The 22,908-nt window shown below is 34.9% G+C and overlaps 1 protein-coding gene across 1 annotated transcript in view; it reads left to right on the top strand.

The window, feature by feature from the left end:
• Positions 1-3,008: 3,008 nt before the first annotated feature.
• The window catches only part of lig1 (ligase I, DNA, ATP-dependent), a 42,658-nt gene continuing 22,758 nt past the window's right edge, over positions 3,009-22,908 (top strand). The window contains exons 1-18 of the mRNA NM_001126388.1: positions 3,009-3,025; positions 3,250-3,312; positions 6,247-6,424; positions 6,517-6,712; positions 7,928-8,059; positions 8,150-8,644; positions 8,812-8,917; positions 9,018-9,113; positions 10,376-10,432; positions 10,540-10,598; positions 11,833-11,946; positions 13,621-13,787; positions 15,450-15,526; positions 15,775-15,866; positions 16,066-16,165; positions 19,068-19,153; positions 19,243-19,358; positions 19,474-19,569. Coding sequence (NP_001119860.1) covers positions 3,009-3,025; positions 3,250-3,312; positions 6,247-6,424; positions 6,517-6,712; positions 7,928-8,059; positions 8,150-8,644; positions 8,812-8,917; positions 9,018-9,113; positions 10,376-10,432; positions 10,540-10,598; positions 11,833-11,946; positions 13,621-13,787; positions 15,450-15,526; positions 15,775-15,866; positions 16,066-16,165; positions 19,068-19,153; positions 19,243-19,358; positions 19,474-19,569 — 2,247 coding nt within the window. The remainder of the gene's footprint in view (positions 3,026-3,249; positions 3,313-6,246; positions 6,425-6,516; positions 6,713-7,927; positions 8,060-8,149; positions 8,645-8,811; positions 8,918-9,017; positions 9,114-10,375; positions 10,433-10,539; positions 10,599-11,832; positions 11,947-13,620; positions 13,788-15,449; positions 15,527-15,774; positions 15,867-16,065; positions 16,166-19,067; positions 19,154-19,242; positions 19,359-19,473; positions 19,570-22,908) is intronic.

Raw genomic sequence — 22,908 nt, 5'->3', positions numbered from 1 at the left:
TCTTTCCACTTCGGGATATTTATCTCACCAGCTCACCACATCTCTTTATGGGATGTCAGTTTGACAGGTCAGAATAATATGTGATTCTTCACCTGATGGTTTCACTTATCCAGAAGTGTGAAGCACTGATCAAATTTCTAGCGCTTTTGAAGCAATAATTCAATTGTCTAATTATGTTTCATCTCTCTAATTATGTTTTATCTGTCTAATTATGTTTCATCCTTTGACTAATTCATCATATCAAAAACTGTCATAAGAGTGCTGGTGTTAGCAACCCTTCATGTCGGCATCACATGCGAGTGTGAGTAATACAGAAACTGAAAGTACGCAATAAATCATCACATCAGCTTGAATGTGTTCCTCAGTTCACTGTAAACAACTCTTACAATGTTATGTTTTTGCTGAATAAATGTTTGTATGAGAAATTAATTATTTCATGTGCGTACACCATAAACTGTAAAATATAGGCGTACACACATATTACACTTGTTTTTGCTACACTGTGAGGACCAAAAATCCAGATAAGAATAATAAAACATGAGTCTATTAAACCTTGAATGCTAAGGAAAGGAAATTGTAAAAGACACAAAATTATGTTTATCTGAAAGTTTATAAATGCAGAATGTGCAGAAAAGAGATGTGTTTACAGGTTGGGTTGAGTTCTGGATGGAAAATACCATTTGGTCTGTATAAAGCACAATAGAAGTTTGTGGAAAGTCCCTGCAGTAAATTGACTAAGGTGTGACTAAAGTGTGACAGATTAACAGACCAAAGTGTGTGTCATGTTTAGGCAGCATGGTGGCACAGTGGGTAGCACAATCGCCTCACAGCAAGAAGGTCGCTGGTCAGAGTCTTGGCTGGGTTAGTTGGCATTTCTGTGTGGAGTTTACATGTTCTTCCTGTGTTTACGTGGGTTTCCTCCGGCTGCTCCAGTTTCCCCCCACAGTCCAAAGACATGTGCTATAGGTGAATTAAATAAGCTAAAATGGCTGTGGTGAGTGTGCAAGAGTGTGTGGATGTTCACCAGTGTTGGGTTGCAGCTGGAAGGGCATCCACTGCTTAAAACATATGCTAGATAAGTGGGCGGTTCATTCCGCTGTAATAAAGGGACTAAGCCGAAAAGAAAATGAATATACAGTTGAAGTCAGAATCACTGTCCCCTTTTGATTCTTTTTTTTATATATATATTTTCTGAATGATGTTTAACAGAGTAAGGAAAGTTTCACAGTATGTCTGATGATATTTTTTCTTCTGGAGAAAGCCTTATTTGATTTATTTCGGCTAGAATAAAAGCAGTTTTAATTTTTTTAAAAACATTTTAAGGTCAAAATTATTAGCCCCTTCAAGCTATATTTTTAAGATAGTCTATAGAACAAACCATCGTTAATGACTTGCCTAATTAACCTAACCTGCCTAGTTAACCTAATTAACCTAGTTAAGTCTTTAAATGTCACTTTAAGCTGTATAGAAATGTCTTGAAAATGTCTAATAAAATATTATTTACTGTCATCATGACAAAGATAAAATAAATCAGTTATTGGAGATGAGTTATTAAAACTATTATGATTAGAAATGTGTTAAAAAAAAATCTTCTCTCCGTTAAACAAAAATTCGGAAAAAATAAACAGAGGGGCTAAAAATTCAGACTGGCTAATAATTCTGACTTAAGCTGTATAAATAAGTTTGTATGTATGTATGTATGTATGTATGTATGTATGTATGTATGTATGTATGTATGTATGTATGTATGTATGTATGTATGTATAAATTATGAGTAAACAATGTCATAAATCATACAGAATATAACATTTTAAAATATCAATTTCTGAGCCTGGACCAAAAAAAAAAAAGTTGGATGTTGCACAGGGTATGTTGTTAGACAAAAATATATTGTGTGGGTCAAAATGATCATTCACCTTGCATGTATCAACTGACCTTGTGCCCTGCTTAATTACAGATCACAGTTTAGACAATACAGATAATACCAAAAGTATTTCTTTTTCAACATTAATTGCAAGACGTCTTAAATGTAATTTTTATCATTGGATTAGGGATCTTATGATTCGGTAAACCACCAAAGCAATATCACACTCGTAGCAGTGCGATATGGCTGTATATCGGCACTCGTGGGAGGCGTGCGATGCCCCCACCAGTGCCGATATACAACAATATCGCACTGCTACGAGTGTGATATTGCATTTATACAACAGTTTGACGACATAATTGTGTATATAAAAACAAAATCAAACCTAGAGAGTCTCAAAAACCCTTTTGTATGAGGAACTATTTTCTTCCGCATTGGATTCAAATCATAAGGTGACAGTTAAACAGCTGTTAAAACAGTTAAAAGCATCTTTTAAACTTTAGATCTGTAGTGTCTGCTTTTTGCTGGCTTTATGTGGGCGGAGTAATACACAAAGGGTAAAGAGGCTGTAGTTCTGATATTGCAGAATATCGCATGACTATCAGCCAATCAGATTTGAGAAACAGACAGAACTGTTGTATAAATATATATCAGGATCAGATTTTTTTGTACATTTTCAACTGTAAATATATAAAACTGTTTAAAATATATTTTTTGCTATTTTTGCTATTTGCTAATTTTTTATTAGTAATGTGCATTGTTATTTTTTACAACTTTCAAACAGACAGACAGACAGACAGACATAGGGATAGATGTAATGAGGTAAACTAAATTTATATGGATTATTTTAGTAGCAATGTGAACATATATGAATAAACTGTATTTTAAAAAAAGAATAGTAGCTACACTTTTCTTACTATACGCTGTTGTATCCAGCACATCCAATCCAACAGACGGCGCTACCGTGTGTTTGTGCTCAGTAAACCCCGTTGTTTCTGTTGTCTGAGGAGTCTACGTCACTTTGGCGCCGAATCATTCAGGGCAAAGCGCGCGGAAGAAAACATCGATTCTTCTGACTTTTTAACAACTCGCCGAAAGATATATTAAACACGTATTTGGGATTCAGCACTGCAAGACTACAACCATGCAGCGAAGCATAGCGTAAGTGTGTCCTGCTCTCTTTGTCTATTTTCATGTTTAGATCGGAGGATATTAACTGCAGCTTCTAAAACGACAGCGCGATTGACTTGAACTTAATCTGTGACACCAAGTTTATCTTTATATTGCACTTTTTAAGCGACTGCCAGAATTTACAATATAATATTAACTCGAGTAAACTTAGCTTAACTTAGTCCTAACGTGGTCTCGCTATTTCTCGCCTACAGGTCTTTCTTTCAGCCAATGAAAGGCAAGGAGAAGAGTGATGGACAGGCCAAGGGAAAGCCAGGGTACGTGATGGTCGATAATGCTTTATGAGTTAAACATTATGCTGAGTTTTCCCTTTCTAATTAAGTGTGTTGTCTAAATATATAGCTAATCATTGATTTTTTAAAATTGTATTTTGGTATATATTCTCTTTGTTAAAGGGATAGTTCACCCAAAAATGAAAATACTGTCATCATTTGCTCATCCTTGTACATATTTCAAACTTGTCTAAGTTTCTTTCTTTTGTTGAACACACAAAAAAATTCTGATTAATGCTGCAAACCTGTAACCATTGACTTTTACTATCTGTTTTTTCTTCTATGAAAGTAAATGTTTACAGGTTTTCAGCTTTCCTCAGAATATCTTATTTAGTGTTTAACTGAAGTAAGAAACCCATAAGGGTTTGGATCCACATTGAGGTAAAGTTGGTTTTATGTTTACACATCAGGACTTTCTTCTTTATAATATCATTTAATAAAATCTTTTTTTTGGGTTATCAACAGGGTTTTAAAAATTCTTAATGCCTTAAATCTTTAAAGCTAATTTTAGGCCTTAAAAAGTCTTAAATCTACTGAAATATAATGTAGATTGTCTTAAATCTTTTTTTTTACAGGTCTTAATTTTCTTTGGCCCAATCGAGCCATTAAAACCACACAATCACCAACGATTCCAATGTCAGTAAAACATTTAACTTTTTATTTACAGTTTTTTTCTCGGTGGCTTTGGTGCATTTCTCCCAACACTATTTACATTTGCACAATAGTTAATGCATTTCTCAAAACATTTAGTACAAACTGCAAAACCTGGTTGATAACATGCAAAAGTGCATCACATGCTCAAAATGGATAGCTCATTCCTCAAAAGCAATTATTGATGTCAATGAAAGTGTCAGTGTCTTCAAAAGTCCTGACACCATTGTTTTTGAACAAAATAGTCAAATGTCTTTGTCGTGTTTTCATTAGGACAGTTTACTCTGTACATTTATTCCAATCCAAAAAAAGTCAGATTTTGGTGACATTTCCTGAGAATGCTCAAGACAGCACTGTATACTATTTGCACAGCCATTTGAAAACTACAGTAAAGTTAGACATCGCTGCATTTAGTGAGGTATCTGAGTACAAGACACTGAGTAGGTATGTTTCACATGTTTACTGCATTTGCCCTTTACAAATCTAATTTATTCACAGCATTGTGCAAAAGAATAAAAACACCCTTATTTACAACAAACATAAACTCCCTTTGGGTAGAGCTGTGCACAACTGTAAACAGTATTGCAGTACATATTGGAACTGAACCTACAACACACAGGTCTGTAAATCATTCATGAAATTGTTCAATTCAAAGACATTTTCAGTAAAAAAAAGATTAAATTTTTTAAATAAAATTATCTTGACAGGCTTTGACAACTAGTTCAACATTTTTGTATGTAATGACTCAAGTAATGAAATGAGGACTATTAGTTTTATAGGGAATGACTATTCAGCATTTACAAGTTTAGTTAATTTTGACTGACATGACAAAAGCAAATGATAATGTTATAAAACAGCAGAGAATTGCATGAAAGCTATTGATGCATGTCCAAAAGTATTTGCAGTTGTTGGAAGGACAAACTCTCAATGAGTTGATCTTAGTTCAAACGAATGACTAATTGTTTTGAGAAATTCATGAAATGTTGTGCAAATGTAAAAAGTGTTGTATAAATTCACCAAAGCGACTGAGAAAAACATAAAATAGCATTTATTTACTTTCCTCACAGCAACATTGTTTAAAATTTCTTCATTTATTTAGATACTGACCTGGCCTATATATTTTTTATTAAATTATTATTATTATTATTATTATTATTGTGTTATTAAATGTTTTAAATTATAATAATTTTTGATAGGCAAAGTAGTGAAAATCTTTTCCAGCTGAGATATTCCAATTACATTCTTACCATTTAGCCCTCTATAAATCTAAAATTTAATTCATAAGGGTTTTAAAAATGTCTTAACTTGGTGAAACCTGCAGAAAACCTGTTTTTGCTAATTCTAAATAGTGAAATCATATTAGCAGCCAATAGCTATGTTTCCATCCACCTATTTTGCAAATGCACATTAAAAAACAGTTGATGGAAACTGTAATGCGCATAAATTTTGAAAATGCGCATAAAAAACTTTTGCGCCTAACTGGGTAGGATAAACTTTTTATTCGATAAGAAAAGATGCATAAACTGCGATGGAAACACTTACCGCACAAACTCCAGCATGCGCATTAAAAAAAGGTCAAGATTTTGCTAAAAGAGATCATGTGATGCTTAAAATGTGTGCTAATGGATAAAATGTCAGGTTGAGCACATTATAAAACATCTGAAATGTTGTTTTGGTCATTATAAAATGCCTTACCATTTCAGTATTAATATTATATTTTAATGACCTCCAGAATCAAGAGCGCCTGTGCGTCTGACACCTTCAAATGCCACTGTGCGCTCACTGCTTGTCAGGATTGTCTTCTGAGGCGCATTCATTTAGAAAAGATTGATGCAGCTTCTCCTACTGCAGCAAATGCAGTTTTTACTGTTGATATTTGGCGCCAGTTAATCAGGAAGTGACGATTTTGTTCGCTTTGACTCGTTGGATGGAAACGATGCTTCATTCGCACAACTTTTATGCGATAATCCAGTTTTGTGCATAAAGTTTATTCACATTTTTGGATGGAAATGCAGCTATTCACCATCAAAGTAAAACATTGTTCAAAGTCAAATAAATAGTGCTAATGTTGTTTTAAAGTCATACTTGCATGTGATTTCACACTGAGTATTTAAAATACCACGGTAAACAATACAGGGAGCATGTCACAAGTTGTCACCGAGGGTGAGTAAATTGTGAGTAAACTTTCATTTTTGGGTGAACTATCCTTTCAATTAATTTAATTGATTTTTTACATGTTTTTGTTTTTTGTTGTCGTCTTTTACTCAGACCAGTAAAAAGTCCTCTTAAAATTCAGAATGGCGTGCAGGAAAGTGATTCGCCAATAAAGAAGGTTCATAAACGCAGTCGAGCAATCCTAGACAGCGATGAAGAAGATGGAGATCAGCCAATGGTCAAGGAGCAGGAGCCAAAACAGAGTGAAGTTCAAACAGTAAAGAAAGAGAAGGTAAAATGTGAATAATCATGACCACTAAACATGAGAGCATGTCAGTATTGTTGTTAACTTTATTTCTGTCCCATGCTACCACAAATGCTCAGATTTCTGATGTTAAGACGGCTGAGGTAACAAAGGCTTCCTCTACTCCTGTATCTCCAAAATCCCCCAAAACCCCAACGACTCCGGTCACTTCGAGCACCTCTGTTTCTGTTGTAACTCCTGCGTCCTCTGGGACTCCTGGAACTCCAGCAACTCCAACATCAGTGTCACCGTCAGGCATTCCCAAACGCAAGACTGGTCTGTATTAGTCTGCTTTTCTCACTTTTTTGTGGTTGCGCTAATCATTTATTTGTATTTTTTCAATATTGCAAAATGCATTATGATTTAGGTATGGGCCAATGTAAAATTCTGATGGTATAATAATAATAATAATAATAAGTAATAATTATTAAATAATAATAATAAGTCAAGTCAGCTTTATTGTCAGTACACAATCAATCACATGTAAAGGACATACAGAGAATTGAAATTGCTTGACTCTCAGACCCCAGGTGCCTAACATGTAATATTAATACAAAAAGTAGAATAAAAAAAATATTACAATAAATACAGTTACACATATTATCTAAAAATATAAGTAAAAATTACAAATGTATGGTCCTTTTCTGTTGGAGATACTGTTGCCCTAAAAAAACTAAATAAAATAGTCATTAAAATTTTTTTATAAAAAGACACGTTCTGAGTTTGTTATATATTAACATTATATACACACTAACCGGCCACTTTATTAGGTACACCTTACTAGTACCGGGTTGGACCCCCTTTTGCCTTCAGAACTGCCTTAATCCTTCATGACATGGATTCAACAAGGTACTGGAAATATTCCTCAGATTTTGGTCCATATTGACATGATAGCCTCACACAGTTGCTGCAGATTTGTCGGCTGCAAATCCATGATACCAATCTCTCGTTCCACCTTAGCCTAAAGGTGCTTTGTTGGATTGAGATTGGATTATATGTTTATAACAAAGCAGCAAATCTGCATTTTAGGATGTGCATGTGTGTCAGTGTGTCTAGTTTTTGTGTAAAATGGTTTTCATTGCATCACAACATCATGTCAAAATTATCCCCTAAAATATATTGGGTTGTTGCACCCTATATGTGTACAGCCTTCATGAAAATAGAACATTGGTATATTTATTTCTAATGTTGGGGTAATTAAAAAAAAGGCTACAAACTTCAGAATAAATAGATAATTTAGGGCTGTTTTTCTGCTGTTGAAATAGTTACTGTTTATTTTGACAGAAGGGTTAAAAATCAGCTTATGAGTTTATTATATTTGATTAATTTGGCTTTTATTGGTCGTTCAGAGAAAAAAAACTTTCAATAATAAACTAAATCCATAAGGATCAGTCATGATGTAGTTGATTGTGTGCAGTAGGTTTTTCTTCAGTTCCTACCTGTTTAATATATTTGATGAAGCAGGCTTTCAACCTCTCTTTTTTTTAATAGCTCGTAAGCAGTTCCCTAAGAGGAAGCTGGAAAGCAGGAGTGATGGAGAAGAACTAAAAGAGGAAGAGAAGGAGGTCGATGGAGGACAGGAGAGTAAGAGAGCACGAGTCGACTCTTCACCAGAACAGACAGGTTAAATGAGTTGATATTTATTCACTGGTGTAGTTTCTCCTTGATCTCAGTTCATTTCTAATTCTTTTCTCTTTCTTTTTTTCAATTCAGAGAATGAGATGATGGAGGTGGACGAGACGAGTGCTGATGAAAAGACTGCAGTTGAGGAGAAAGAGGACAAGGCGAAAACTAGTGTAGTTGTGGACAGCGAGATGAAAGATGAAGATGACAAGAAGCAGAAGATAAATACAAACAACGAGGCAAAAGAGAAGGATAAAAATGAGAGTAAGCAAGAGGAGAAGATAGATACAGAAAAGGAGACGAAAGAAAAGGATAAAAAGATCAATAAGCAGCAGGAAAAGAAAGAAACAAAAAAGGAGACAAAAGAAAAGGATAAAAGTGACAAAAAGCAGGAGGAAAAAGATAAAAGTGACAAAAAGCAGGAGGAAAAGGATAAAACTGAGGAAAAAGTAAATGGTGAGAATGAAAAGGAGAAAATACCGGACAAGAAAGGAAAAGAAAGCAGCAGTCCTGAAAAAGTGGTGAAAAAAGAGAAGGACACAGACGGAGGATCTGCCAAAAAGAAACCCATCAGCAGCTTTTTTGGTGAGCCTTTTTATTGTTTTCTTCTTTTTTTTTGTTAACCACTCAAAATAAATGACTTATTTACCTTCACAACATCCCAAACCTGTATGATTTTTACAGCACAAGGGTGAGAAGCTATACAATTGAGTTTTCAGCTGAACCGTTATTTAGCTTTTAATCTTTTGTAGCACCCAGAAAGGCTGCAGTTAAACTGGAAAAAGAAGAGCGAAATGAAGGAGAGAAAAAGAAAGATGGAGAGACCTCTGATGTGGTGGAACAGAAAGAGAAGAAAAGGTTACAATTTAAAATGCCTTAATGACTTTAATAATATTTGGTAATTATTGTTCATTTTGGAAGTTTCTTTAGGTTTTTAAATATATATTTTTTCCAACAGTGAAAAGGGAGTGGATTCTGCAGTCCAGAGCCAATATGATCCTTCTAGAGCACATTATCATCCCATTGACCACGCCTGCTGGAAGAAGGGTCAAAAGTAAAGCATGCCTTTCGTTATTTATGAAACAGAGAGTCCTACGATTTCAGATTTTTCACAGAACTTCTTCAATCATCCCTATAGTCAGAGTTTGTTTTTGGTCTGTGCTTAACACAAGCTGAAGATATTTTCAGGTTTTGTTCTGTAACAGAATAATCTGTAATATCCACAAAGGTTTATACAGTCCTGGAAAACCTGGAAATGTCATGGAATTTTGACAATGCATTTTCCAGGCCTGAAGATGTTTTGGAAAAAATCAACCCAAAATATTTTTAAAAAGTCATGGAAATTAATTTGTTTAGCAAAAATCGATCTACTTGAATATGTTTGAGGTGATAATATTGGGTAAATTTTAAATACAATTGCGCAGTTAATTTTTTCATGTGACGTTCTCTTAGTGTGGTAAAAAAAAGCAACTCGTAGTTTCAGTTTCGGCTCTCTTTCACTCGCATTCGTCGTAATTTAAGCTACATTTTTTAGTGTGGTGTCCAGAAACCATCTCGAACTACAGGGCTAAGATGCTGTGAGTGCTAAAAGCTAATTTGTACTATTCTTATAAGTCTTATAAAAACAAAAGCCAACTATTCTAAAATATATTCATACAGACAGCAAGATACTTTCTAAAGCTTTTTACAGATTAAAAAACTACACAGAATGTCAATATTTTTTAATATGCTTTAAAAAGTTTGCATTTTTTTTCATGTAGTGTATGTAGACATTATTGAAACATTCGGTCATGAATATTTTACTGAAAGTTTTAAAAAATATCCTGAAATTTTAGTAGTAAAAATGTGTATGAACCCTGTGGCATGTGATCATGCTGAATTGAAAATCTGCTCACTAGTCTCCATTTGTGCAAACCAATTCTTTTACCAACTTGTAGACGTTAATGTTGAAGAAATGTGAGCGTGGAGTTTAACTATGTACACAACTTCTTACTTTAGCAGATGGTATTTAGGCTTTAAATGAATTTGTGAAGAATATCTTCATGAACTAAATCTGTAAGGTTCATAAAAATTAACTTATGGATTCTCACAATAATGTGTCATCCCTGCAGCGTTCGATATGTCATTGTTAAAAGATCAACGTAGTTAAATGCAAACTATTAATTATAGTCTTTTCTTCCCCTGCGGTGTTAGGAAAAGCTTTATACATTTACAAAAAAGCACTTTTTCCCCTTAAGCAGTAAAGTTTGATTTCCTCTCTTTCTTTTTTTTTTTTTTCTTTTTTTTGGAATTTCATTATCTTTATCTCTTTCTCAGAGTGCCATATTTGGCTGTTGCTCGCACCTTTGAGAAAATTGAAGAGGATTCTGGAAGGTATGAAGTCTTGTATTCTGTGTGTTTTTCTACCTTTTATTTTTCATCTGTTTGAGCTAGAAAATGGGTCAATTTGTTTTAAAAAAATGTCTTTTTTTTTTTTTTAGGCTAAAAAATATTGAAACTCTTTCCAACTTTCTGCGCTCTGTAATTCTGCTATCTCCAGGTGAGTGTGTGTGAGAGTTTATACCTTGTGGTTTAAATGGATAGTCATTGTTTATGAGGTAACAGGGTTGTACTTTGTTTTTGTTCAACTTAAAAATAGCTGAATAGATTAAAGGGAAAAAGTTCACCAAAATATTTAAGTTGTCATTCTTTTAAGCACAATAGATCATATTTTGAAGACCGTATTCATACAAATTTTCAACACATGTTGAATGTCTTTTGTTCAAGAGAAAAGAGAATCTCAGAAAGGTTTAAAACCACTTGAGTGAGAGGAAAATTCTCAATTTTCATTGTTTGGGTTAAGTTATCTCTTCGGTAGCCAGAAGAAACACTTCAAAAATATAGTATGTAATCAGAATATCTAACCTTTAATGGATGTTTACACCAAGCACGATAAACAAGATGGAGTTCTGAAAAATGTTTCTGAATGTAAAACAACAGCACACTTCAGACCGAAAGTTGTAATACTAAAGATAGAGAGAAACAATGTTGTTGATTTTCTCTTTGACTTTCTGTCTACATTGAAATAAAAAGGGCTTGTGCAGTTTAAAGCTACAAGTGACACTGTGGAGAAGCACTCTGCTTGATTTTAAGCCCACTTTTCAAAGATTATTTAACAATAGCGATATTGGAAACATTTGGTTGTACTATAGGAAGGAATGACAAAAATAAATGAATGAAAGCCAGACTAGCCGCTTGTTAAGAGTGACTTCACACAAAGTAGCTTCTGGGTCCAAATGCTCTATCAAACTGTATGGGGAGGCTCAGCAAATGGTAATAATAAACGTTAACAAAGCGCTGTAATACTTTTGAAAATTACAATCAATATGACTAAAAAGTGGTCATAAACAAATATTTTCTTAATTCAATTGAGTAGCGGCTTGGACCCAGAAACAGTATTTTATACGTCACAAGTTGAGAAGTGGATAAACTTGACGTTTAAAAAGAAATGTACCTCAGGTTTCCAAAAAATTATTTGTTTTTATTCCACTACAGTGACTGTGATCGCTAAATTTCTGTTTTATTAGATAGATTAAAAGAGTTTTATTCACTGGTCTGATTCAATAAAAACATGGTTATAAGAGGGTAATGTAAAACTGTAGTGTAAGTAAATGTATAATTTAAAGTAAACCGATCGCTATCGTTTGCTGGTGTAAACACAAATATAGTTTTAAATTTATAGCTATTGTCCTTTGTGTGAACGTCTCTTTACTCCATACTCTTTGTTTGTTTAGATGACCTGCTGTGTTGTGTGTACCTGTGTCTGAATCAGCTGGGCCCTGCGTATCAGGGTCTGGAGTTGGGCATCGGGGAGACGGTACTTATGAAAGCCGTCGCTCAAGCAACCGGTAAATATATTCGTCTTTCCTATGGACCCTTTTTTCAAGACATTTGAATGACACATTTAATGGTCATCATAAACTTAAATTCTTAAAAAATTGTAATGTATATATTTTTTTAAAGATCCCCTATTTTGCATTAAAAAGGTAATATTTTGGTTTTGGGGGTCTCCAACAACAGACTGATATGCATGCAAGGTCAAAAAACATTTTCATTGTCTTATAATGTGCATTTATTTTTACCTAATTATCCCAACGACTCACATATGATTCATTCAGAGATTCTTTTGTTCCCAAACCCCTCCTTAGCACGATGCTAATCTGCGCTGATTGATCTGATAACCCAGTCTGTTGTGATTTGTCGACTGCGTTTAGCGTAAAACAGAGAGAAACATCCACTATGGATTATTAACATTGTTGAAGTAGTCAAAGTGCAGAGTGTATGTGTGAGCCCAATGAAGGAGTGCATTAAAGCAATGCAGTTTAACACCAGCATAATGCTCTATTCTTAACCATAAGTAAAAACAGTGACACACATTCTGTATTAATTCACACAGTGGCAAAAGCTGAACTAATTTGGAACTTGACCGCACATGTGTAGAACAGCTGTTAGTGGCCATAGCAGCAATAAACAGTAGAGGATCACAAGCTCACAAACACATTTGAGTCTGTAAACAAAGCGTCACGTGTCGCATTTTCATTGTGGCTTTAGACACAATATGTGAATATAAAGAGTTAACCAGATACGGTACAAGCCACGTGGAGCGATTACAAGTAACAAAACAATTAAATACATAATTTGCTAGTAGAGAAAACAAGGAGGCAACTTATTTAATCACACTTAAGTTACTTAAACTTGTGAAATGGAGGAAGAAACTGATCCATGAACTGTGTACTGTTCCTGTCAAGCTCTTACAAAGTCCCATTTATTAATAGTCTTTTCTGATCCTTCCTTTAACAAACAGCCAACGATTCCCCCATTGCAGGGTAGATTATTGTGTTAATCACCAGAACTTTCACTCCTCTTGTCATGATCAGTTCAAAACACACCCGCACTCTGCTAGCGTTTGAAGAGAAAGGCGCGTTCATGTTTTACCGGATCTGGCACAGAACGTATTTGTCTTGTGTCAACATTGACGTGAACAGGCAACCCATCTGGACGAACAAGGAATCATTTAAACAACTCTGAGTCAAATCTTTTATTAAAAATCTATATTTTTAAACAAGGTGCAGTTTCAGATTTAAACATCAGCTGGATGTTTTCATTTACTTAGAGCTGTATTGCACACTACATGAAAGTTAGTTTTCAAAAACTGATAATAGTAGCTCTTTAAAAATGTGTTCATATTTATGTGTATTATATCATCCTTGCATCAAATTACAAAAAACAAAGTACCAATTGTGCAAGGCATTTGAAATGCAGAGTGTTTGGGGGCAGGACTGTAAATTTGACATTGTTATCTCCTCTGCCTGCTGTCTCATAACACCATCGTGGAGTTTTTCTTTAATTACTTCAGCAAATAGGATTTTAAAAAAAGTATTTGAACTCTCCCTTCACTGCACTCTTTAAGTTCACACAACTATGATGACTTCCACTGCTGAGAAACCCGGAAACGTAAAAAGGGTCCATTGTTACTCATTATCTCCTTGTCTGACTCCTGTACTTGTGACTTCTTTTACCAGGGCGACAACTAGACAAAATCAAGGCGGAGGCTCAGGAGAAAGGAGACCTGGGATTGGTTGCTGAAAGTTCCCGCAGTAACCAGAGAATGATGTTTGCACCGGCTAATCTGACAGCAGGGGGTGTTTTCAACAAACTGAAGGAGATTGCTCACATGAGTGGAAACTCGGTGAGTGCAAGAGAGAATAGTATGGCGTAAATGTACATGAAACTCTTAAATGTGTAAAAAAAAAAATTATAATAAATAAATAAATGAGCACTTTATTTTATTGTACAGAACCAATAAACTACAAGTTAGTAGCTTATTAATAGTTTATAAAGTAGTTGTTGGGTTTAGGTATTTGGTAGGATTAGGGATGTAGAATATCATCATACTTTATAAGTACTAATAAACAGTTAATATCTTAATTATAAATAATAAGCAGGTAATACGCTTGTAGTTAATAGTGTGAATTAAGTGTTACTTAAAGTGTCACAAAAAAGGTGATTTTCTTGAGCGTACAAAAACCATAATATGTTTGGAGATGTTTAAGAAACAAGCTGTTTTTTCAGATAAACAAAAATGTTTAGAGCATAAGTCAGTTTTTCTGCTTAAAAAAATTGAGTTACGCGGCAGAATGCTTTCTTTGTTTGTTTTTTTTAACCCACCCAATGCCACTTTAGCCAGTTATATTTCAGCACCCTAGGCTGCTCTGTTGGAAAACCGCGTATTTCATTCATTCAGTCAGGAAGACTCTCAAAGCATGTGTCTCTGACCGAAAATGCGACCTCTGGTGGACAGTAACAGCCCTGAAATGAGAGGGAGATTCAGACTTCCACATGAGGTGGTGATTGTTTATCCAATAATTTAAATATTACAAACGTAAACATTAGGTGAGCAGGTTACATTGTAACCCCGTGTCCTAACAACACACTTCATGACTAGATTTGCAGTGATGAACAATCTGGCTGTTTGCACCAGACAAAATGCAAAAGAAATTTAAATGCAGCCATTAAGAAGCACAGAATAGTCAGTCACTCACGAAGTGGTAAGATTTTATAATCTATTTAATACATATTAAACCTCTTAATATTATTAAATGTGAATGCTAAATCACTCATATGTGTTGGCTTGCATTGTTTTACAGTTCTAATGATCAATTTCAAACGGTTTATTTTATAGTAAACTATCTTCTGCTGCTTTCAGTATATGGCATTAAATGTCACGTAAAATGGGATTCAAACTCCTGTTTTTAGCCATTAACACTGAATAAAGCACGAGGTGTACCTGAGGTGATCATTGTCATTTATCCTGTTGGTTATATGTGAGAAATGGAATCTTTTTTTTTCAAAATTTCAGGTATTGGTTGGGACAAAAAAACTTTTTAATATATATTATTTAATATTTAATATATTTAATTTTGGCCATTGCTTCTAGTTAGAAAACAGTTCAAATCCGCCTTTAGACTCGATAGTTACACTCGCATCAATCTGGCAACCTGCACTTGCATGGACCTGTTAGGGGAGGTGCAGAGTGAAAATTAGTTTTGATCCAGCAGTGCAATACCTTGTTCAACCACTGGGTGTCAAACTTGCATACTGCAGCTTCAAATCACAACAAATAAGTTTGTAAACGAATGTATTTTCTGATAAGGTCCCTAGTACATTCTCAAGCTATACAAATAAAACTATTGTCATCATAAAGCAAGTATTAACATATCACTCAAACCCCTATAAACTCATACTAATCTAATGAAAAAATAGCATTTGAGCGGTTTTAATTTTTATTGTTGTAATTGATGTTCTCAATAAAAAAATATTCATTTTAATAATATTTTTTTTTCTCTTTCAGGCAATGAATAAGAAGATTGACATTATTAAAGGCCTTTTTGTGGCGTGTCGGTTTTCTGAGGCCCGATACATTGTGCGGTGCGACATTTCACCTCTCACTTAGAACATTTGACATTTCTCATATGATCAGCCATGCAGAAATGTTGAGTCCATTCTGAAAAATACAGAATATAATTTATGGATGACAGTTTATTTTATTCATTTTTACTAAATCTAAATGATGTGCTTCTGGCCTTGATTATGCTGCTGTACAGCGGCAGATTTATATGAATATTAATGCTAAAAAGCAATGTGTTAATTTGATTGGTTGGCCTTGTGATTGACAGGTCGTTGGCGGGGAAGTTGCGGATCGGATTGGCTGAGCAGAGTGTTCTTGCAGCTCTCAGTCAGGCTGTGTGTCTGACGCCTCCAGGCCAAGGTTTAAAACGATCCTAATGAAACTGGCATTAACACGCATCATAATCACAACATTGACAGAACCTCCAGGCATTCAGCATTTGCAATTAGATTACTCTCTGCCGTGATGAATAAAAATGAATAACACTTAAACGTGTTAATATTAATTAGGTGTTCGTTTAGTTCAGCAGTGCTAATATGTTTTCCTTGTGTTTATTCAGAGTTCCCACCAGCTGTGTTGGATGCAGGAAAAGGAATGAGTACAGAAAACAGGAGAGTATTCCTAGAGGAGAAAGCACTAATCCTGAAACAGACATATTGGTGAGTGTAAACAGATATACAGTGGAAGAAAAGTATTGAACACTTTTTTTTTTCCTGGGGAAAATATTCTAAATGAGCTGTTGATGTGGAATTGAACCAGATTTTGGTAAAACCCAAACAGTACAAACATAAAAATAAAACAAAACAAAAAAAAGTATGTGTAATGATGAAATGACACAGAGGAATTATGAACTACTGAGATGTATTTAACAGGGAAATTACCAACCTACATCACACAGGTTCAACTGCGCATAGTAGTTGCAATGGCAAACATGCCATGTTGTGTGGTAGGATGCCAAAATAGAAAGTGCAAAAATAGAAAACTTAAGTTTTACCGTACACCACACTGCTTTTAATGCCGACCGCAGACGTCTTTGGCCAACAGCCATCAGAAGAGCTGAATGGAGTGAGGACCTAATTAAAAATGCTTGACTGCAGTTCTCATTTTATATCAGGTAAGATCATGCTATGCTGAATCATATACATTACTTGTTTTTGATTGCAGCAATGATTTCAGCAAAAACACTTAGATATTTTTAATTAAACTGCAGACACTAAATGCTTAGAATGAAATGTAAAAAAGTTAGTTCACATACCCTGCCATACAGGTGCAGTTCGCTGTCAGAATGCAGTTGTTTTGCTTGTTGATGATTACCCAGGCCTTGTACAGTTGCGTCTTTTTCATTGTCTTTGGCTAAGCAGAACCTTGGTTTCTAGCACTACAAAGTTTTTAATCTGGTAATCATGGAACATTATTTCTTGCACATGACCACACAGAACTGTGCTGATCACTGGGTGACAAGCTGTTATAATGCGCTGAAAGCAATATCTGAGTAATGCATATAATATGTAATCAATATAACTTATCTCTAATACAACAACAAACTCTGTAGTGCATTGGATGTCATTCCCTCATTGGAAATGCTAGCACTCCTGTTTTTTTTTTCCTGCAATCTCGATGTGTGCGCATCCTGAATGTTTACAAACCAGTAATTTGCCTATACTTTATATAAAAGGCATTTTTAGTGATGGCAGCTTGAAGTCCTCTCTCATATGGAGAATGAAGTCACATGAATTGCTTCAACAGAGTGGAAAAATTCTAATGGTTCTGTGGGTCTCGTCTATCAAATCTGATCTTTAATTTTTATTTTATATTGGTTTTTAAGTCAGGTGATTGGCTGGGCCATTCTACAGCTTGATTTTCTTTCTCTGAAAGCATTTAAGAGTTTCCTTGGCTGTGTTTTGGATCATCGTCTTGCTGAAATGTCTACTCTGTTTCATCTTCAACATCATCCTGTTAATGTGGATGTTGGATTGAAGCAGCTAATATTAATTTACAATGACGAAGGGCTGAGGGTTGCTGAATAACTACTGGGAGATTTCAGTTTCTGTCTGGGCTATCACTGCCTTACTACACCTCCCTTTCTTTGTGTTCAATATTTTTTCCTGTGTCATTTCATTTTATTACACAAATTGATTTGTAAACTAATTAGATTAATTTTTTTTTGCATATATGGATTTGTTTTAGTCAACGACACCTTTAGAAATGTTTTTTTTTTTTTTTTTTTTGAAAAAAATACTCATATGCTCAATACTCATTTCCCCCACTGTAATTTTGAATATATTATGCATGTTCTTTCCAAAATTCCTTCTATTAGGCTTATTTGCTGCAAGGACACATTACATTTATCAAAAGTGACATCAAAGGCATTTATAATGTTTGAAAGCATTTTGTTTCAAGTGCTTCAGTCATTTTGAGCTCTTTCTAATCGTCAAGAATTCTAAACGAGTTAAATGTAACCGTGTCCACAAGAATATGAAGCAGAGAAAACTTCAAACATTGATAAAAATAAACAGCATTATTGAAGATGGAGTACCAATAATAACATTAGGAATTTCTGAAGAAAGTGAAGTAATGATAAATAAAAGATATGGTATGCACTGTTGTCTCACAGCAAGAAGGTTGCTGGTTCAAGTCCCCACTGGGTCAGTTGGCATTTCTGTGTGAGTTTGCATGTTCTCCCCATGTTGCTGTGGGTTTCCTCCGGGTGCTCCGGTTTCCCCCACGGTCAAAGACATGCGGTGACATAGGTGAACTGAATAAATTAAATTGGCTGTAGTGTATGTGTGTGTATCTCATTACTTACATTGATACATAATCGTGCAGGGTCATGCGTTTCATTCATTTTAAAGTGTGCTCTGACTATACAAAAATATGTTAAGAGACAGAATAAATCATGATATTTTTTATATATTTCTGACACTGGAAGTAAACACTTGTCAGTACAATGAGATATATTTAATAAGACTTATTAACATGTCTGCGGTTATAGTTTTCTTTTTATTTAGCTAATTATGTTTCGTAAAAGTAGCTCAGTTGATTGGTTTGACACTCCTTGGTTTGCAGTTGGTAAGATATTTAATAGGGTCTTTGCTTTTGAGCTCATTAGCAATATATTTTGCAAGGCTGATTCATTACTGTGAAAATGTTTGTGTTGCTCGAATGTTCTTATGTAAAAATTTCATCATGCATTGAGGAAAGCTATCCGTATTTAGATTTTAACACTGATTATTGTTGAAAGGCTAAAAATAGATTTTTAAAAATTTTTTATTTAAATGTCCAGCCAGGTTGGCTAGCGTTAGGTAAATATACGCAGTCGAGAGCACAACCTGATTGTCAAACACCAACCGCTGCTGTGAGGGATAATTATCTGTACACTACAAACAATATTTCAATTACGACTACAGGTGTCCCCTGCATAACAAGTGCTTTTTTAATGAGTATTAGCATAATTTGTACCCTGCAGGAAGCCTGATTTTAACAAATTGGACAGGTGTTGCAGTTGCTTTAAATCACCTCAATGCATGCAAATAATGTTTTCTGTGCTTTCTCTCATATTAGTGAGATGCCAAATTATGATGCAATCATTCCTGTATTGCTGAAGGAGGGGATTGATGAACTGCCCAATCACTGCAAGCTCACTCCAGGTACTGACCATTCGTAGCTTGCTCAGTTCTACTACTACTAAATGAAAATTTAATTTTAGAAATGGACTAAACTGTATTATGTTTTAAAGGGGTTCCTCTGCGACCCATGTTGGCTCATCCGACTAAAGGGGTTGGTGAGGTAATGAAACGTTTCGATGAAGCCTCCTTCACCTGCGAGTACAAATATGATGGAGAGAGAGCCCAGGTGTGCTATTTTAATCTTATTCCACAAGGTGGAGCCTCAGTCCTAAAAGTGACCTTTTTTGTTTCCATAGCAATACCATTGATTGAACTAATTGTTTTTTCTTTGCATTTAACAGATCCATATTCTTGAGAACGGAGAGGTGCGCATTTTCAGCAGAAACCAAGAGGACAACACGAGCAAATACCCTGATATTATCTCACGAATCCCACAGGTAATGCAAATGCAAAGCAGAGGGATAGAAATAGATTTCTGATGGATGCACAAGCTGGTCTCTGTGTCTAATGCAGGGCACATGCTGTGCCATTTTTGCCACAATTTTACTGTGTAATTTCTGGGATAATAAAAGATTCCATCATAGGGCAAAATTGGCAGTCTTGGACCGCCTAAGCCTCAGTGTGACATACTCACTGAAGCCCAGTTAATTGCTTTCGCAATGAAACCTTAGCCTTAGAGGTTCTGGCAGAATGATTGTTTTAGTCATGTTTATGTATTATATAAAAGTTTTGGAAAAAACCTAAAAGAAAACTGTAGCAACGGGGTAAATGCACAGCTAATTATCACAATATCATGTTTCATATCTTTCCATATTGATTATTATTGAATATTTTTTTATGATACATTTAGGAAAATAAGGATATTTTGTATGTTATTTAACCACTTTATTTTCATTTACCAACATTACTCAGCCAAATAGTTTTAAGAGTCAAAAAAAATATTTAAACAAAATATCTGATCTCTTTATAATAAAATAAACATGTTAAAGAGACTCTTAAACTTGATAGATAAAATGTTACAAATTTTGTGCAATTGTAAAGCGTAAACACTGAAGGTAGATCAACATCTGTCAACATCTGTAAGGTGTCAATAATGATTAATTAAACCTTAAACTCTGTTAACAACACAAATTTTGATAATCAAATCTGAGTTTTTAAGTAAAGAAACTAACCATCATTATTCAAAAACATACTGAACATTAAAAATTGTGAAGTTTAAAGACTACATTAGCACTATGCTAAAAAAATCTTTCAGAATGGGTGCTAGTGGCAGGGATGCACAAGAAAAGAATCCAAAAAGCCACTCTGGTGATTTACATTTTTTTTTACAATCTCCTAACTGCTGAAAACTCATTTTCAGACGTGTTGTTGTTCTGACCTGAAGTGTCAAGTGAAATGCGTGGTTTCCTTCACTATTTACAATAGGCTTTGTGCTTGCACTCCCCTGGCGTCTCTTGTAACTAGTCGACCATCCACCATTTTCTCAGAGGATGACAAAAAGACAACTCATTGTTGCAGCACCGATGCAAGTTTATGGAAAAAAGTAAAAAGCACTGCAGTGTTTGGATGCACCGTGTTGGTCTGAGGTGATTAGTCTACCATTATTACTGAAATGTGTATATTCCATACAAAGTGGGAAGCAAATTGGTTAGTTCTATGTACATGAATCGCGGTGGGCTCGTGGCATTCGGAAAAGTTCAGATGTTTTTTAACTGTAAACTAGGGTTGTAACAATATACCGGTATGACGGTTTACCACGATTTGAACGTGCACGATTATCATACCATGAACAATTGCATATCAACGGTTTTAACCCTTAAAGACCGAGACAGCCGCCCGCGGCTAAAAATAAGTATTGCTCTTAAGTGTTTTAATAACTTTTGATCCGCTGATCCGATTCATACAATTCAAAGATTGGCATAAAGAAGAGAATCTCAGCTTTCCAGTGCTGTATCACATAACATTCGCGGACTTTCAGAGGCTCCGGAATCAGTGCGGTTACGTCATCAACATTTGACAACGCTGATTTGACAAAGAAACGCTCGTCACTGTGTCTCCGGACAAATCAGACATGATACATTGATGCATTGTCCCTCCTCCATGCCCAGATTGGTTCAAACTCGCTATATCACAACCAATAAGCATAGGTTTCGCTTTTGTTTGTGGACCAAGCTTTTTGAACAACACGGAATGAGAGATAGGCATACATTTATGCGCGGCTAAATAAAACGCAAAAAAAAAAAGTTTTGCATGAAATAATTCCCATACTAAGTACTTTTGCATGCACAGCAGCACAGAAACATGACAAAACAGTGACACAGCAAAGACGAACTGCTGATCTTGCTGTTTTCAAAAGACACAAATGAAGGTGCAGCTGTTTGTCTGCATTGCATACAACCACATCCAAATCCACAGACAACCATATCCATGCTGGCACATAAAACCTAAGGATGTTCCATATTGAATCTAGTTTCGTTATGTAACTATTTATAGTATAGTAAATATTTATATCTATTTTTTTACTGAGGATTTGTACCATGTTTATTTGGACTTTATTTGGATTTTGACACATTATTTATTATTTTCTTATTTTTATTTGTTCATTGTAAGTGGTGTTGTTTATAGTAACTAAAAATATATTATTTGGAAAAAGTCAAATTTGCTTCACTGTTCTATTATTTTGTAACATTTGTAACATACCGTATACCGCGAAACCGTCAAACCGTGGTATTGTTTTAGACGATTATCATACCGTGAAAAATTCATACCGTTACAACCCTACTGTAAACACACACATACACGCACACCACGTGCGTCTCTCTGTGTGTGACGGCAGTTTCTCTGTCGACAGCTTTTCCATACGTTTTACATCTCAGACAATGAAGTCGCAAAAGATATGTAAACGATTCATGTTACTTACAAAGGCATATTCCGGATATGTGTAAAAGAAGTCCTGTAACGCATTGAGTTAAAAAAATACAGCAATGCTCTCTTATCTGGAGTGTAGCAGCAAAAAAAATCAATCAAGGCTCACACAGGTCTCATCCCACATCTTGTGCTTTATTCTGTCACCAGCGTCACCACAGAAAATAACTTAATCTGAGCATGAGAAAAAAAGAAAAATAAACATTGGTCCCGCGCACATGCGCTTCTCTTGTTACAGGTAGTTCACAGTATAAACACACACACAACGGCACACAAACACTCTCTTAAAGGAGCCACATCTCATTTTCACTCGTTGCAGACACTTGTTGACTAACTGTTTACACAAAACGCTCGTGCTTGTATGGGCGTGACGTGGAGCCGATCCGCAAATTGCAGCACATTATGACGATGACCAATCAGAGTCACTTGAGGGCGGGCCTTTCAGAGGAACTAGGAAATATATCAGTCGTTTTCATATTAGCTGAGTAGCTGTGTAAAATCAAAGTGAGATATATGAAAAAATAACGCGATTTCCTTCGAGTGAAACATGAGCACACATTGCTTTGCATCTTAACACAACCAAGCCATTAAAATTACATTCTGGACCACCCCTTTAATAAAACTAAAGCACTTCATAACAAACTTTTTTTATTAATATTAGCATTAGTGTTTGGTAAAATACTGAAATCGATTTCATTGCCCAGCCCTATGCTTTTTTTTTTGGACAATGATAAACTTTCAGTGTATTGTTAATGTGACTTAATGTGTTCTTTTTGAGCATCGATGTTGTAATGTAATTAAAATACAATAAGTTAAATAAACTTAAGCGTTCATTTAGTTGTTCAAGTGTA

This window comes from Danio rerio, chromosome 2, assembly GCF_052040795.2.
Source record: "Danio rerio strain M-AB ecotype USA chromosome 2, GRCz13ab, whole genome shotgun sequence".
Taxonomy (NCBI): Eukaryota; Metazoa; Chordata; class Actinopteri; order Cypriniformes; family Danionidae; genus Danio; species Danio rerio.
The sequence above is the reverse complement of the archived record's forward strand: the minus strand, read 5'-3'. Positions and strand labels throughout refer to the sequence as shown.